General features: G+C 45.1%; 1 protein-coding gene across 1 annotated transcript in view; it reads right to left on the bottom strand.

Annotated features, from left to right (window-relative positions):
* Positions 1–18,456, bottom strand: part of noc2l (NOC2-like nucleolar associated transcriptional repressor) — a 169,239-nt gene that overhangs the window by 44,295 nt on the left and 106,488 nt on the right. The window contains exons 13-15 of the mRNA XM_043676134.1: positions 15,545–15,658; positions 11,354–11,455; positions 7,057–7,200 (exon numbers count right to left, since the gene is read on the bottom strand). Coding sequence (XP_043532069.1) covers positions 7,057–7,200; positions 11,354–11,455; positions 15,545–15,658 — 360 coding nt within the window. The remainder of the gene's footprint in view (positions 1–7,056; positions 7,201–11,353; positions 11,456–15,544; positions 15,659–18,456) is intronic.

The following is an 18,456-nucleotide window of genomic DNA, read 5'->3' as shown; positions in this document are numbered from 1 at the left end:
GGGGTGGAAGGTGTTAATAAAGTGGATGAACTGTTCAACCTCCTCGTGGGAGCACGAGGTAGCTCCAATACAATCATCGATGTTACAACCTCATGTACATGTACCCAGATGCATGTACATGCTCAGACACTCGCACATACGCACAGACACACGTATATACACAGACACACATATATATATGTAGACAAACACACAGACACATGCACATGGACACGTGTGTGCACACAGACAGATAATAAATGCACTTAGGCACAATGTTCATAGGTGAAAAATGTGTTGCTGGAAAAGTGCAGCAGGTCAGGCAGCATCCAAGGAGCAGGAGAACCGACGTTTCGGGCATAAGCCCTTCTTCATAGTCATGTACACATGCACTCAAATACATGCACACAGACACGTATGCACAGACGTTCAGGCACACATAGTCATGTACACATGCACTCAAATGCATGCACACAGCCCGAAACAGACAACGAAACGTCATGACATTGTGCGTAGCAAAGAAAAATTTCTTGAATCTGATAATGAAAGATTCCAAACTAAATATTATGAGAAAAAAAGTATATTTCAAATTTCCCTCCTGTAATCAAGCTACATTGTATTTATTTTAGGAAATACTAGTAAATCACCCATAGCAATGCTGAGTGTGCAGGTGTCTGGATGAGGATAGAGCAGTGGATGTACTCTGCATGGACTTCATTAAGGTCACAAATGGCCGACTGGTTAAGAAACTAAGAGCCTATAGGATCCAGGGCAATTTGACAAATTAGATCTAAAATTGGCTTGGTGACAGAAAGCAGGGGGTAATGGTAGAAGGCTATTTTCGTGACTGTGTCTAGAGATGTGCCTTAGGTTCAGTATTGGGGCCCTTGATGATTAATGATCATTCATGATCTGGACATGAATTTAGGAAGAATGACGAGTAAATTCACAGCTTGGCAAAAAATTGGTGGCTGTGGTACACAGTGAGGAGGAAAGCGTTCGACTACAGGATGCTATAGACGAGCTGGTCAGATGGGCAGAACAGTGGCACATGGTGTTATTAATGCATTCTGAAAGGTCTAACAAGGCAAGGGAGTGCATAATGAATAGCAGGACCCAGGAAAGCTCAGAGGGTTTTATGCTGTGCATGTCCACAGATTCTTGAAGGCATATGGGATACTTGTCTTTAATCGTTAAGGCATTGAATACAAGAACGTGGAGGTTATGACGGTTAATGTTATTTAGGCCACAGCTAAAGTACTAGTCATCAGACAATCGGAAGGATGGGATTGCACTGAAGACGGTGCAGAGGAGATTCACCAGGATGTTGCCTGGGAAGGAGCATTTCAAAGACAAAGTCAGATTTGATAGGTTGGGATTATATCAGTTTAGATCAGAGAAGGTTGGGGGAGGGGAATCTGCTTGAGGTGTCCGAAGTTCTGAGAGGGATAGACAGGATAAATTGGGAGAAACTTTTCCCTTTATTAGAGGGATTATTAATCAGGGGGTCACAGTTTTAAGTTTGATTCCTGATGAAGGGCTTATGCGTGAAACGCTGATTCTCCTGCTCCTCGGATGCTGCCTGACCGGCTGTGCTCTTCCAGCACCCCATTCTTCGACTCACAGTTCTAAGATAAGGAGCAAGAGGTTTAGAGGGAAAGGATTTGAGGAAAAAATATTTTCAGCTAAAGATGGGAACCCTCAAGACTTTTAAGAATTCGTTGGATGAGCAATCAAAACCAAATAGTTGCAGAGCAACTCTGAATCCATTTCAACATAGCCCGTCCTCAGTATTGCACTGGAGCTGAGATTATGTGCTTGATTGATAAGCGTTTACATCCATGAAACCAACTTTCAAAACAGCATCAGAGTGAAAACTAAAAGGAAAAGGATTTCGTCCCCTTCTAAGTCACCAGGAGAACAGTGCGTGGGAGTGAGGCTGAAGGGTGCTGCCTCACCATTAATCACAGTGGTTGAAAATACCTTCAGTTTACTTGCATCAAACTCCAAACCACAAAAAGAATGTCATCTACAGTTAAAAATCACACAACACCAGGTTATAGTCCAACAGGTTTAATTGGAACCACACTAGCTTTCGGAGCAACGCTCCTTCATCAGGTGATGAAGGAGCGTTGCTCCGAAAGCTAGTGTGCTTCCAATTAAACCTGTTGGACTATAACCTGGTGTTGTGTGATTTTTAAGGAGAAAGTGAGGACTGCAGATGCTGGAGATCAGAGCTGAAAATGTGTTGCTGGAAAAGCGCAGCAGGTCAGACAGCATCCAAGGAACAGGAGAATCGACGTTTCGGGCATAAGCCCTTCTTCAGGAATGAGGAAAGTGTATCCAGTAGGCTAAGATAAAAGGTAGGGAGGAGGGACTTGGGGGAGGGGCTTTGGAATTGCGATAGGTGGAAGGAGGTCAAGGTGAGGGTGATAGGCTGGAGTGGGGTGGGGGGGGAGAAGTCAGGAAGAAGAGTGCAGGTTAGGAAGGCGGTGCTGAGTTCGAGGGATTTGACTGAGACAAGGTGGGGGGAGGGGAAATGAGGAAACTGGAGAAATCTGAGTTCATCCCTTGTGGTTGGAGGGTTCCCAGGCAGAAGATGAGGTGCTCTTCCTCCAACTGTCGTGTTGCCATGGTCTGGCCATGGAGGAGTGATTTTTAACATTGTAGACCCCAGTCCAACACCGGCATCTCCAAATCATGTCATCTACAGAGCCGTAAGAGCTGTCTTTCTAAGAGCAAATTACTGCAGACACTAGAACCTGTACTGAAAACAACCAATGCTGGAGATCACAGGGGTCACGCAGCATCCATGGAGAGACAGCAAGACAATGTTCAGAGTCTAGGTGACTCAAATCGAAATAGCTCCAATGAAGATCATCTAGACTTGAAACATTGCCTGGCTTTCTCTCCACAGGTGCTACCTGACCCCCTGATTTCCAGCAGTTTGTGTTTCCAGACTATCTTTCTCCGAGTTTGCTGTCAACTCGGAGAAAATCTGACCCGAGTTCTTGTCTTGAAAACCATTGTTATTTACAAAGTGCAGCCCCTCCTCGAGCCGCAGCCTGAGATTAAACCAGGAGCTTTCCTTTACCGTATGTATGGCTTTGCTGAGATTCCAATCAGTAAGTATGAGCCGACCATCAGTTTCTGACATTTTCTTGGCAGGAGGAATCTTCAGATGTTGTGTGGAGGGGTTTGTGGTGGTCGTACTGAGCTGGGACACATAATCAGCTCGCTTCCAGCAATTCGTTCCTTAATGACATCCACATTTTTAACCAGGACGCTGACTGGATACTTTGTAACATTCTGTTCACTCTCCCAGAGAGAAAACAAACAGCGATACTTGGAAATGAATGTATTCATCATACTAGATTTTCAGATTGAAGTGTAGAAGACGGGTTCAATCAGTATATATGTTCAGAAGTTCTACTGACTGTTTTTCCTTCTGGATGATTACTTATGTTTCCTTTTAAACTGCGACTTGCGTAAATCTGCTGTAATTTTGCAAATCTGGTGTAAAATCAGGTAGTGAGTGGGAATAATGAAGTGCATCATGCTTCTTATGCTCCTGACACAGCACCTTCCGAACTGATGAACGCTACCACTTAGAAGGTCAAGGGCAGCAGATACATAGGAACATCATCCCCTGCAAATTCCCCTCCAAGCCACTCATCATCCTGACTTGGAACTGAGTCAGTGTGTCAAAACCCTGGAACTGCCTCCCTAACAGCATTGTGGGTCTACCTACAGCACATGGACTGCAGCGGGTCAAGAAAGCAGCTCACTACCACCTTCTCGAGGGCAAATAGGGATGGCCAATAAATATTAGCCCAGCCAGAAGTGCCCACATCCTAAGAATGAATAGAATTAATGCAGGCTGCTCCAGTGGTTGCTGGATTTACAGCATCAGCTGTTAGTCAAGAAACTGCTTCAGAAACAACGCACACAAATTAAACCAACACTCATCAGCCCCACAGACAAAGGATCTAGTCTGGCATTAACCTCATGCCTGAGGTGGAACTCTTCAAAGTGCATCGCTCAACGTTATCCAGCAAACTTGACAAAACAGTGTACCGTCACAGCCCCTGAGAGAATCAATGGTTCCAGGAACGAGAGAGTCCAGTTTTATGGATAAACACCTGACTCAAGGATAGCTTCCCTCACTGAGGGCTGAGAGGAGATTTAATTTTTTTTAAAAAGAAGTCTTCAGATTCACAAGAGGTCCAGATGGAATGGATAGAGAGAAGCTGTTCCCATTGGTGAAAGAGTTGGAAACCAGTGGACAACAATCTAAGGTAACTGGTTAAGGCAACCAGTGGAGATGGTGGGAAGATTTTTTTTTATTAATCCAGCAAGTGGTTCAGATTTGGAATGTACCGCTTGGGACTATGGTGGAGGCAGATTCAATCAAGGCTTCCAATTCAAATTTAATCAAGGGAAGAAGGGATCTGCTGGACATCAGGGAAAAGGCCAGATGTGGATCCAGCAACATTGCTATCAAGAGAAGGGCCTCATTGTGCGCCCCAGCCATTTCCTTGACCCAGGGACAAGGAGGATTAGCGCGAAGAATGTTAGACTGCACAGGCATCAAAACATTTTGCCAAGGGCTTTGTTTGATGATGGAAGCATATTCATCGGGCTATAGTTACGAAGCCATGTCAAGTGGCTCGATATTAGAATTGAGCCAAAACTGATCCACCGTACAGGAAGGCGACCTATTTTAAAATCTAACCTGAAAAAGAAACTCTTCTCTCCAAATTCTAATGTGTGCACACTTGGCACCTTGCCCTGGTCTCGACTTGACAACAAAAACATCCGATCATTCTCTGCCAGCCAATAGGAAATCTGCTTTCAGCAGGCCAGCGTCTACAGGCTAGCGGAACTAGTGAAAAGAATATAGATAGATATTATTGAGGAGAATGGAATTCAAACAGACTGTTGAAAACAGAATGGTTGGTATCAGCAGCCAAACAAATTTATGATCCTGCGTATAAGGTAAGGGAAGTCAGGCTTACAGTTATACCGTGACTCTCACACTCTCAGGGTGCCCCAGCGCATTCTGCAGCCAACATAGTGCCTTGGAAATATAGTCACAGTTGTGGGAAATGCAGCAGCCAGTTTGCTATCTGTCAGAGTTTGTTGTGCACAATGGGTTTTTTATCATTTGTTCATTGGATGCTGGGCATTGTGGACTTGTCCAGCATTTATTGCCCAGAGAACATTTAAGAGTCAACCACATTGCTCTGACTCTGAGTCACCTTCCCCAAATGAGTATCCGTGCCCCGGGTGGGTTTTGCACGGTGGTTAGCCTTTTGTGTTCCAGATCTTAACTCATTGCAAATTTCACTATCGGTCATGCTGGGATTTGAACCCAAGAATTTTTGCCAGGGGTTCAAGATGACCAGTGCAGCGACATTATTACTCCACCACTGCCTCGCTACTTCCTGCGATGTGTGTCTCATTGGCCGGGCAGCACCACCCCAGAATGCCCCTGAGAAGCTGGAGGGGAGCCATGTTCCTGACCCACTGCGCAATGCTGTTAGGAACGCTGTTCCAGAAATCCAATCCAATGAAAGGAACGACAACATCGCTCCAAAGTGGAGTATCAAAGTGGTATGATTCCCTTGTCTCTCTAGTGGCAGAGATCTAGGGTTTGGAAGGTGCAGTCAAAAGGAGCCTTGATGCATAGTGTCTTTCAGATGATACAGACTGCAGCCACTTTGTGTTGCTGGTGCAAGCATAGAATGTTGAAGGTTGATCAACATGGTGTCAATCAAGCGGCTGCTTTGCCCGGGATGGTGTCGAGCTTCTTGAGAGGGAAAGCAAGTCTGAAGACAGACGCAGCGTTTTTATTGAGGTTCACCCCTCAGTGATGCAGGACTCTGTGCTGTACGGCCTGTCCCCCAGGATGCACATTGAGACAAACATCGACTGCACCTGGAGGAGCATCAACTCGGTGGAAGATGCTTTTTTGTCTGCCTGAAACTTGTTGGTCTTCCAGGGCAAGGAGCTGACCCCGACTGAATGCTGCAGACTGGCACATTCCAAGGTCCAGGACTACGTGCTGAAGCACGCACGAAAGCTTGGGGCAGCTGTTGTCAAGGCATGGTGGGGAAAGACCACTGTCTGAGATCTTCCTGCTTAAGTTAAATGGGGATCGATTCAGTTATCGGACCCTCCCGGTTCCTCAAATGCATGTCAATAAAGTCTTGTATGCATAGGGGATGTCTGGTTTGTTGGATAGACTCAAACTCCAAGGTTTCTGTTTCCTTGATTATGCTAATGTACAGAACCGAACTGCGCTGTGACTATGTATATACAAAAGATTTTTTTTAATGAATAAAGTATAATTTTCAAATTAAAACCGTTGTTGGAGCTGCACTCATCCAGGAAAGTGAGGAGTATTCCTGAAGTGAACAGGATTTGGAGTCAGGAGGTGGCTTACTTGCTTTCATAGCCATGGTATTTCTAAGGTGGCTTCAATTCACTTTCTGACTAATGTTAAGCTCTAGGATGTTAAAGGTGGGGGTTTCAGTGATAGTAACATGGAATGTTATATCAGGAACAGTGAGAAAGAAACTCTAAGGAACCTTCTCAAGAGGAAACTTTATGAAGTTGGACCAAATGGGAAATGACAGAAGAACAGAACTAGGTAAACTGATGTTGCAGAGAGCTAGCAGCCAGATAATGGGCCAAATGGTCTTTCACTGGCTGGTCAAAGGAAATCCAATAAATCAACTGGGTATGGGATGGATGAGTTGGACCGAAGGATCTGTTTCTGCGCTGACCTCCCGCAGCAACTGAACCCTGTCTCACTCCACACTCAAAACAAAAAAACACACACACACACACACCCACCCTTTCTCTCTCTCTCTCCCCCAGAATTCAATGGTCAAGATACCCATCAGCCGCCCTTCCCAATGGCTCCAAATTACAAGTTGATCAATGAGTTCAAGTTGCTGTTAACCCCAGATTAGCAAGGGTCACTTGTCATAAACCTCTCTGTTCCTTCCATAGTCAAAGTGCCGTGGATGAAAAGTGAACAGGGACAATATAACAAACTCTTTGACTTACCACGGCCTCTTTATCCACCACGCCAAATGCAGCCTTCTGCCGCCTGCCACTGATGTAGCTGGAGTTTTCCTGTAGTTTCTCCAGCAGTTGTTTGATCTGCTTACAGTAATTGGCCACTTTACATTCCTTGAGGAAAGTTTTCAGCTGTCAGAATAAAAAGACCGTGTGTATCAGGGCAAGGCAGCTACTGTTTGACGGACTCATTATGTTCCCGAATCACAATTACCCAGTGCCCACCCTCAACACAAAGACCTGCCATTCTATTCTACACTTCCCTGATTCTGCCTTCAATACCTCGCTCAGGCCTCACCTCCCGCTAACTGGGCAATCTTTTGATGTGGTGAGCAGTATGCCCTTACCGTTAAGTATTGCGTGAAGCACTAATGATTAGCATTTGTTCTGGCACATGCTTTAGGAAGTGCTGATGACATTTTCAAAGTGTAGTACAGAAAAAAGCGAGAGAAATTTGGCACAGAGAAACGGAACAGCAGCCAAATGCTGATCCTGTGTCGTGGAACAATTTGACATGACTCCCAAATAGGATGAACCTCTTGCTCCTTCTGCTCTTCCGATTAAGCAGCGAGTAAAGATCACACGCCACTGGCTGGTGGAAAATTCAAGCAAGCACGGTATTTTACTTTTCAAATCTCCAGAAATTGTATCCATCTGCCTGGCACTGCACCATCAATCATTTTCCTGTTATCCTTCTCCAACCCCCATCCAAAATGCCTTCAGTGTGTCAATAATTTTGTAGTTATGGTTTGGCAGTCTTGCTGTGGAGCTGTCTCAGCCAGTTACCTTGAGCAACCATTTGACCTACCTCTTTGAAGCTACACTACAGTAGTGGAGGGTCCTAATGCAACAAGGAACCAGAGATAGCACATTTTCACTTTGCAAACACTATGACGCTTTGCTCTCTTCCACGCTTTGCTCTCTTCCCAGTGTAGCGTGCAATGTCCTAAATCTCAAACTGGCATGCGACCCTATTTTTGGGGAACTGCATCAGTTAAAAATCCAAGTATTGTCACTCTCTCCTGCTCAGAATATTGTAGCAGCTCTGAGAAATCAACTTTGCGGGGGGGGGGACAGCTGACTCTAGAATGAGATTTCAAGTGATGCTAGTTTACTCAGGTGTCTGGACGATGGTGTGGATCAGACAAAGGCTAGAGCTCGATTCTGTACAGTATAGCACAGTACAGGCCCTTCGGCCCTCGATGTTGTGCAGACCTTTTGTCCTACTCTAAGATCAGACTAACCTACACACCCTTCATTGTACTAACTTCAATGTGCCTATCCAAGAGTCACTTAAATGTCCCGAATATATCTGACTCTACCACCACTGCAGGCAGTGCATTCCATGCACCCACCACTCTCCGTATAAAGAACCAACCTCTGGCATCACCTCTAAACCTTCCTCCAATCACCTTAAAGTTATGGTCCCTTGTGATAGCCATTTTTGCCCTGGGAAAAAATCTCCTACTATTCACTGTATCCATTACCTCTCATCATCTTGTACACCTCCATCAAGTCACCTCTCATCCTTCTTTGCTCCAATGAGAAAAGCGCTCGCTTCCTCATATTTTCTCCATAAGACCTGCTCTCTAGCCCAGACAGCATCCTAGTAAATCTCCTCTGCACCCTCTCTAAAGCTTTCACATCCTTCCTATAATGAGCCGATCAAAACTGAACACAATATTCCAAGTGTGGTACAACCAGGGCTCTACAGAGCTGCAGCATAACCTCACAGCTCTTAAACTCAATCCCCCTGCTAATGAAAGCCAACACTGTACTCCTTCTTAAAAACCCTATTAACTTGGGTGGCAACTTTGAAGGATCTATGGACATGGACCTGAAGATCCCTATGTTCCTCCACACTGCCAAAAATCCTGCCTTTTACACCGTATTCTGCATTCAAATTTGACCTTCCAAAGTGAATCACTTCACACTTTTCCAGTTGGAATTCCATCTGCCACTTCTCAGCCCAGTTTGCACCCTGTCAATGTCTTACTGCAATCTATAACAGCCCTGCACACTATCCAGCACTCCAACAACCTTGGTGTCATCAGCAAACTTATTAACCCACCATTCCACTTCCTCATCCAAGTCATTTATAAAAGTCACAAGGAGCACAGGTCCCATAACAGACCCATGCAGAACACTAATGGTCATCAAGTTCCAGGCTAAACACTTTCCATCTACCACCCTCTGTCTTCTATGGGTCAGCCAATTCTGTATCCAGACAGCCACATTACCCTGCATTCCACACTTCCTTATTTTCTGAATGAGCCTACCATGGGGAAACCTTATCAAACGCCGTGCTAAAATCCATGTACATCACATCCACTGCTCTAGCTTTATCAATGTGTTTTGTCACACCCTCAAAGAATTCAGTAAGGTTTCTGAGGCATGACCTGGCCCTTACAAAGCCATGCTGACTATCTCTAATCAAACTATGGTTTTCCAAGTAATCATAAATCCTGCCTCTCAGAACCCTCTCCAATATTTGCCCACCATAGACACGAGACTGACTGGTCTGTAATTCCAGGGTTATCCCTATTCCCTTTCATGAACAAGGGAATAACATTTGCCAGTGGACAGTGAGGACACAAAGATCATTGCCAAAGGTGCAGCAATCTCTTCCCTCGCTTCCTGTAGTAACCTTGGGCATATCCTGTCTGACACAGGGGATTTATCTATCTTCATGATTTCAAAATTTTCAGCACATCCTCCTTCTTAACATCTACGTGTTTGAGCATATCGGTCTGTTTCACGCTGTCCTCACAAATGACAAGGTCCCTCTCAGTAGTGAATACTGAAGCAAAGTATTCATTTCCGACATCCCCTTCCTCTCTGACTCCAGACGCAAGTTCGCTCCACTATCTCTGATCAGGCCTACCCTCACTCTTGTTCCTCACATAAGTGTAGAATGCCTTAGGGTTTTCCTTAATTCTACCCGCTAAAGCTTTTCCATGCCCCCTTCCAGCCCTAAGTCCATTCTTCACTTCCTACCTGGTTACCTTGTAACCCTCTAAAGCCCGGTCTGATCCTTCCCTCCTCAACCTTAACGAAGCTTTCTTCTTCCTCTAGACTAGGTGTTCCAAATCCCTTGTCACCCAAGGTTCTTTCAATCTATCACCCCCTCCTTGCCTCAGTAGGACAAAGCTGTGCAGCACTGTTAGCAAGTGCTCCCTAAAAAACCTCCACATTTCTGTCATGTATTTCCCAATTTAGATGTCCCAGTTCCTGTCTAAGAGCACTATAATTCCCTCTCTTCCAATTAAATACTTTGCCAAACCGTCTGCTCCCATCCCTCTCCATGAGTATAGTAAAGGTCAGGGAGTTGTGATCACTATCACTGAAATGCTGTCCACAGGGGTGGTTCAGCAAATAACCAAAAGAATTCCTCTTGGACAGAGAATTTAAGTCAACATCCTTAATAGTATTCAGTCTTCCAATCAATAGTGTTAAGTTATAAATGGTTAAATTCCGAGTTTTCAAAGTAAAAGGTGCCACCTTATATCTGGTACAATTTTATGCTGGAGTTACCAGCAATAAAGTAAACGCAATACGTGAGCAAAGACAAAATACCGCAGATGCTGGAAATCTGAAACAAACAAAAAGAATGCTGGAGAAACTCAGCAGGTCTGGCAGCATCTGTGGAGAGAGAAATCACAGATTTGTAGAATCCCTACACGGTGTGGAAACAGGCCATTTGGTCCATTGAGTCCACACCAACCATCCAAAAAACATCCCACCCAGACCCACCTCCCTATCCTATCCTTATAATCCTGCATTTCCCATGACTAATCCATTTAGCCTGCATATCCCAGGACACCGTGGGCAATTTCCCACGACCAATCTATCTAACCTGCTCATCTTTGGACTGTGGGAGGAAACCAGAGCACCCGGAGGAAACCCACGCAGACACAGGTAAGAATGTGCAAACTCCACACAGACAGTTGCCTGAGGCTGGAATCAAACCCGGGTCCCTGGCGCTGTGAGGCAGCATTGCTAACCACTGAGCCCACAGAGTTAACGTTTTGAGTCTGGTACAACTCCTGTTCCGAACTACTAATCTCGGCTGAGTTGCTCCAACACTCTTGCTGTTTGTATTTAATACTTGAACATCAGACTGTTAGTGAAGGAAATATGTACAGCAGGCTCCAGACAGAGATGAGTTTAATCTCCGAGCTTCAGAAAATACACTCAACTTGAATGAGAAATTCTATAGCTAAATTAAAATGTACGAGCAACCGAAAGACACACAGCTTTCACACACTCATCAGCTATTTCCTACCTGAATGACAGCAGGCAATACCAGCTCTGGAAAACCGATGGTATGTGCCTGAGTACGATAATACTCCAGAATCAGGTCATACAGCTGTTCTATTAAACCATCCTGCAATGCAAAACAATACGCTTTAAAAGATCATCTCAAAACCAGTTGTGTTCAAACGCAACATTTGAAACTGCAGATAATAATCTGTTTAATAACACGGATTTCTTGTCTTGGTAATTGTAGTTTACACACCTGTGCTACCTGTGTGGTCTCTCTATAATACTTATCATCTGGTAAAAGACTGGACTCAGCATCTAACAAAATAAGTTATGGAATATCATCTCTGCAAGAACCAGACAATTTCTTAGCGCAAATTGGAGCAAATGGTTGGTACAACAGATGATTTGCTGTCGCCCAGGTACTGACAGGTTGACTGCCTCTGGGACTTTTAATGCATAACTGTGGTACTAGGGCAGGAAATCACATTAAGTGCAGACATTCACAGGATTTGTTACTGGATGTTGCACTGCAACAAATCATTTACCGGACCTACTGTGTGCAAGGACTTGATGTGGCTCTCTCCTCAGTTATTCCTGACAGAGGCTCTAGAGTAGATTAAAATGATAGAACAAAGGACTCGGAGAAAATTATTAAGCTCAGAGGACTATAAATCATAAATGCTTCAGAAAGGAAAGGCACTGAATGCAAATTTCACATGAAGGATTCAAAATAGCCTACTCTTAACTAGTAATGCTGAACTTATCATAGGGATAACAGAAGGAGATAGATTTCTTCTTTCAAATGGTCACAATGGGTTTATTTCAAGTCTGTCACCAGATTTAGATTAGATTAGATTCCCTACACAAGTCCACACTGACCCTTCGGAGAGTAACCCACTCAGTCTCATTTCCCTCTGACTACTGCACCTAACACTACGGGCAATTTAGCAATTTGGCATGGCCAATCCACTTGACCTGCACATCTTTGGACTGTGGGAGGAAACCCACACAGACACGGGGAGAACGTGCAAACTCCACACAGACAATCACTCGAGGCTGGAATTGAACCTGGGACCCTGGTGCTGTGAGGCAGCAGTGCTAACCACTGAGCCACCGTGCTGCCCTAATTGGCTTCCTGTATATAAAAACTTTTAGGCAAAAGGTTGAGCTGCACACAAGTAATATTTTGAAGGATCTGAAAGCTACTCATCTAATCGCTTTGCTATCACAGAGTTGCCTAATTCGAGACTAGCTTGCTGTGCTAGTATTACCATGAGCTGGCCTCACAACAAAGACCAAGTTTTGTGACCAGAAAGAAACTTAAAAACGCACGGGAGGTTGGTTGAAATTCCAACATCTACAAAAATAATACCCTCTTTCATCAGAGAGGAGGAAGTGGGACGCTGTCTCACAAAACACATAGCCAAAGGCCACAGCAGGTACGGGAACACTGCCAAAACCTAACACTGACTGAGCCCACAGGAAGATAGGATTGGAATCTATGGAAATGGTTTACAGACTAAAATAGATCGACAGAGTTCAGAACTCTGTTGGTTATTTGAGATTTGTTTACATTTAAGTGTCCTTCGCCAACCTGGACAGTAGTCTGTCAGCAAGGGCTGATCAACCTCCCAGCCAGAGCATAAAGGCTGACGATAGCTGCTGATGCATTTCAGGAAGCTCTGTGGTCCAGTCTGGTCAAGTAGTCTCTATACGCAGCATTCCTGATGAAGAGGTTATGCTCAAAACATCAATTCTCCTGCTCCTTGGACTGACCTGCTGTGCTTTTCCAGCGCCAAACCTTTGACTTTGATCTCCAGCATCTGCAGTCCTCACTTGTTCCATCAGGGGAGAGGTGGACTAGGTTAAGATTGTTTTCACTAGTGTTCAGACGAATGGGGGGGGGGGGGAATCTCACAGAGACGTATAAAATTCTAACAGGACTAGGGAGGGTAGTGCAGGGAGGATGCTCCTGATGGTGGGTGCTTCCAGAACCAGAGGTTACAGTCTGAGGATTCGGGGTTGACCATTTAGGACGGAGATGAGGAGACATTTCTTCACCCAAAGAGCGATGAGCCTGTGGAATTCATTACCACAGGAAGGAGTCAATGCCAAAACATTGAATCTATTCAAGAGGCAGCTGGATATAGCACTTGGGGCGAACGGGATCAAAGGTTATGGGGAGAAAACAGAATTAGGCTATTGAGTTGGATGATCAGCCATGATCACGATGAATGGCGAAGCTGGCTCGAAGGGCTGAACGGCCTCCTCCTATCTTTGATGTTTCAAGCAGTTGAACAATGGCATGCTTGAATGGAGTGTAGTGAAATTTATGAAACTGAGGAACATATCTTGCTCCATTTAGTGACTTAAGCGTTAATAAAGTATATGCTCATGAAGTAACAATTTGCTTGATGGTTTCAGAGCCAGACACACATTGAGGACAGTTGTCTATGCTGAGCCTCACCTATGCTTCTGATCAGGATGCCATGGAAGAGCTGGGTTAAATTTGAACCTATCTTTTTTAAAAAAAAATTCTTCACAGCTGGCTACTGCATTTCTGAGAGCATTTAAGAGTCAAGCACATGGCTGTGGGTCTGGAGTGACATGTAGGCCGGACTGGATAAGGACATTAGATTCCTTTCATTATAGGATTGACTTTTTGTTATGACAATTGATAAAGCTTGCATGGTCTCCATAACGAAGACAAGCTTTTCTTTTAAATAGCCCAGGTTTATTACAGTCATAGAGGTCTACAGTGCAGAGAAAGGCCATTCGGCCCATTAAGTCTGTGCCAGTCAAAGACAACCACCTAACTATTCCAAACCCATTTCCCTGCAAGTTGCTAATGGCTTTGTAAGCCTGGGCATCACAAGTGCATAGCTGAATATTTTCTCAGCGTTATGACAGTTTATGCCAAGACCACCTTACAGCCTGTGGGTTCCAGACTCCCTCTGCCCCTCTGGGTGAAACATATTTCTCTCACATTCCCTCAGCTTAAAACCATGCTCCCCGGTCATGGATCCCTACACCAGTTCATTCACCCGGGATTGGAGCATTCCCGGTGCATTCACCGAGGACTGGGGCTTTCCTGGGACGTTCACCTGGGATTGCGGCATCCCTGGTGTGATCATTCAGGATTGCGGCATTCCCAGTGCATTCAATGGGATTGTGACATTCCCAGCGTGTTCACCCGAGTTTGGAGCATTCCCGGTGTGTTCACCCGGGATTGTGGCACTCCTGGGCCGTTCACCCAGGACTGGGGCACTCCCCGTGCATTCACCTGAAATTGTGGCATTACTCGGTGCATTCACCCGGGATTGCGGCATTCCCAATGCGTTCAGTGGGATTGGAGCATTCCCGGGGTGTTCATCCAGGATTGGAGCATTCCCGTGGTGTTCACCCAGGATTAGAGCATTCTCAACGTACCACTTTAGACTCTCTGTAGCTATCTGAATGTGTTGCAATGATTAAGCCTCCCAGCTGTGAGGTCGATGCTCCTGTGCTCTCTCTGACAACACCTGCCATCTGAAAAGCTAGCAAAACCAAGTTTTGAACAATCCCTGGAAGCAACTTGCGATGTGATAAGCACAGACGACCTTGAGAAGGTGATCCTCAGATTGTAGAGGGGGAAGCTCCAATTAACCTTGAATGGGACGGCTCAGTGTGTCACGAGGCACTTGGACTGAGACCATTGGACAAGATGGGCACTATACAGGTCACCATGATGTGGAGATGCTGGCATTGGACTGGGGTGAACCTCATCTGAGGAAGCAGCAGTGCTCCAAAAGCTCGTGATTTTAAATATACCCGTCCGACTGCAACCTGGTGTCCTATGACTTCTGACTGCTCAGGGTGCAATTGGACTGAGAAGCAATTGCGCTTTGTTTTAAATTCACTGGATGCAAAGGGAACCACAGCCGAGATTCATTTAGATTAAAGTAACAGTACACAGGATAGAATCGTATAGCTGTGTTAAGGTCCCGGGGCAGAGATGGACGTTTGTATGTGAGAGCTCGAATTCATGTTACCGGTCAAACACCAAGCATCAAACAAGATGCTGTTCCCGAAATCACTCTCTTTCCTGTTTTGAGGCAGGCAGGAAGATGTTCTAATGTATTACAACTCCATGATGATAATCCTTATCATCCCATTAGTGAGGCACCCGGTCACACAGACAAGCAAGGTTACCCCTTAGTGCACGACTTACTCTGAAAGCTTTCTCATGTAAATTTGCAGAGGACAACTTCAGAATCACAGTGAAGTTGATTGGGCGAAAACTCATCCTGCCAGGTTTCTTGTTAAAATCAACCTGTTGGAAAACCTAAGGAGACAATCACAAGTATAATTCAATTGAATTATGTTAATAGATGATATTTGCAAGGTTTGGAAATCATTTGAAGTTTATAATTTCAGCCAGAATTAAACACTCAGATTGTGAATTTGGGCGTTAGATGTGGTTCACTCATTGTTTAAAACCAAGCTTCTTTCTCCTGCCAACATGGGACAATCACCACAGAACTCTTCAGCCACATGAGAATTTCTTCAATTGTTAACTAATCAAGTCAAATCTTTTGGCCTAAAACATACAGAACACACAAAATGAACTGCATCCTTTACTCAGTCACATGTAGAGACTGAGAAAAGGACATGAGTAGCCTCAACTCTCCACCCCCCTCCCCGCCCCCCCCCACCTCTGCACTCCCCCTCTCTCTCCCTCCCCCACCTCCGCGCTTCCCTTCTCTCTCCCCACAACGACACTCTCTCCACCTCCACACACACACTCTTTCTCTCCACCTCCACCTCCACTCTCTGTCCGTCCCACCCTGGACGCTTGTGAATGCTAACTTATAATTTTATATTCACTCAGAATTTAGGACTTTTTGCAGTTCCAATGTCAAAGGTCACTGTACTGATTATAATGAGGTCAGCCAGGTGAGTTCCCTGATTGGGGCTCTTAATCTGATAGAAACAGGAGTATCAGACATCCTGACACCCACGAGTTGACTCTGACGAGTCTATACCAGAGTCAAGGATTTTGCACATTAAAAGAAACGGTGACTTGTAGAGATGTACAGCATGGAAACAGACCCTTCATTCCAGCTCGTCCATGCCAACCAGATATCCTAACCTAATCTAGTCCCATTTGCCAGCATTTGGCTCATATCCCTCCAAAACCTTCCTATTCATGTACCCATCCAGATGCCTTTTAAATGCTGTCATTGTACCAGCCTCCACCACTTCCTCTGGCAGCTCATCCCATACACACACCACCCTCTGTGTGAAAAAGTTGCCCCTTAGGTCCCTTTTAAATTTTTCCCCTTTTACCTCAAACCTATGCCCTGTAGCCTGGGATTCACCCTAAGAAAATGATAGAACATAGAAAAGTACAGCACAGAACAGGCCCTTCAGCCCATGATGTTGTGCTGAGTATTAATCCTAAAGTAAAATAATCTTGTCATTTCACCCTATCCCAGCCCCTCATGATTTTATAAACCTCTATAAGGTCACCCCTCAGTCTCCGATCCAGTCTGGCCTACACTTGACTCTCCCTAAAGGACATTACGGCATTAATCCAGAGGCCAAGACTAATGCACTGAAGACACAAGTTCAAATCCCACCACGGCAACTGGTGGAATCTCAATTCATCAGTCTGGGACATGAAGTTGGTGTCAGCATTATCAAACACACCCATCATCAATGGACGTTCACAGATGCCTTCCAGAGAAGGAAATCAGCCACCTTTACCCAGTCTGGCCTACACATGACTCCCAACCCTCAGCACTCTCTGAAATGGCTGGGCAATGAGGGATGGGACACCCACATCCAAGGGAATGATAACGTGCGCCATCTTGCTTCCTTTGAACAGAACCGCGCCAGTCGATTCATTGTCCACAGTTTGATGGTCCAGCTTACAGGCCACAGAACAAGAGCAGCAAGTGGATAAATGTGAGGCATTGCCTTCTGGTAAAACAACCAAGGGCAGGACTTGCACAATTAAATGTAGAACTTTGGGTAGTGTTATAGAACAGAGGGTTCAGGGACATAATTGTTCAATATTTGCATCACATATAGACTGGATGGTTTAGCACACTCGCCTTTATTGCTCAGTCCTTTGCAGTATAGGAGTTGGGATGCCATGTTGACTTTGTACAGGATGATGGGGAGGCCTTGTCTAGAGTACTGTGCCTAGTTCTGGTCACCCTTATATAGGAAGGATATTATTAAACTGTAGAGGGTACTGTATAGATTTATCAGGATGTTGCCGGGAATGGAAGGTTTGAGGTATAAGGAGAGGCTGGACAGGCTGGGGCTGTTTTCAGTGGAGCGTAGGAAATTGAGGGGTGACTTTATTGAGGTTTATAAAATCATGAAGGATATAGGGAAGGTGAACAGCAGATGCCTATCTCCAGAGTGGGGGAGTTCAAGACCGGGGGTATATTTTTAAGATGAGAGGAGAATAATGTTAAAAAGGACATGAGGGGCAACCTTTTTACACAGAGGGTGGTTCGTGTGTGGAATGAACTGCCAGAGGATGCGGGTACAGTTACAACGTTTAAAAGACATTTGGATAAGTTCACCAATAGGAAAGGGTTGGAGAGAATAGAGCTATCCAAAAGATGGGGTGTATTAGTAAAAGGAAAAACAAGACTTCGAAGCAGCATTGCTGCGGGACATGTTGAATCGGCTGCTCCTGTGGGACTGGAGAGTTTTTTAAAATCTTTTTCAAAACGAAAGCCTGACCTTGGCTCCGGGGAACACACGCAGTCAGAGGGGGAAGTGCTAACATCAAAGGGAACGAGAAACTTAAAGAGAAGACGGATGATGTTGGCAAAGGAGAGGTTATCTGAGGAAAGTGAAATCTTGGACTGACCGTCACAGGCCACGGAAAAAGAAAAACTCCAGTTTATTATTCAGAAAAGTAAAAGGACACTTTTCATGCACTGAGCTAGCAACAGTTCACTCAGTGAAGAACCCACAAGCCCAGGACCTGCATCCTCCGTGACCATTCCTGCTTCTAATTATAACAGCAAACAGGACAGACGAGAGAGAGAGAGAGAGAGAGAGACACAGAGATAGATAGACAGACTGGGGGGGGGGAGGAGGGGTGGAAGAGAGGGC

Source organism: Chiloscyllium plagiosum, chromosome 34 (genome assembly GCF_004010195.1).
Source record: "Chiloscyllium plagiosum isolate BGI_BamShark_2017 chromosome 34, ASM401019v2, whole genome shotgun sequence".
NCBI classification, from domain to species: domain Eukaryota; kingdom Metazoa; phylum Chordata; class Chondrichthyes; order Orectolobiformes; family Hemiscylliidae; genus Chiloscyllium; species Chiloscyllium plagiosum.
This window is presented reverse-complemented; position numbering and strand designations above follow the sequence as displayed.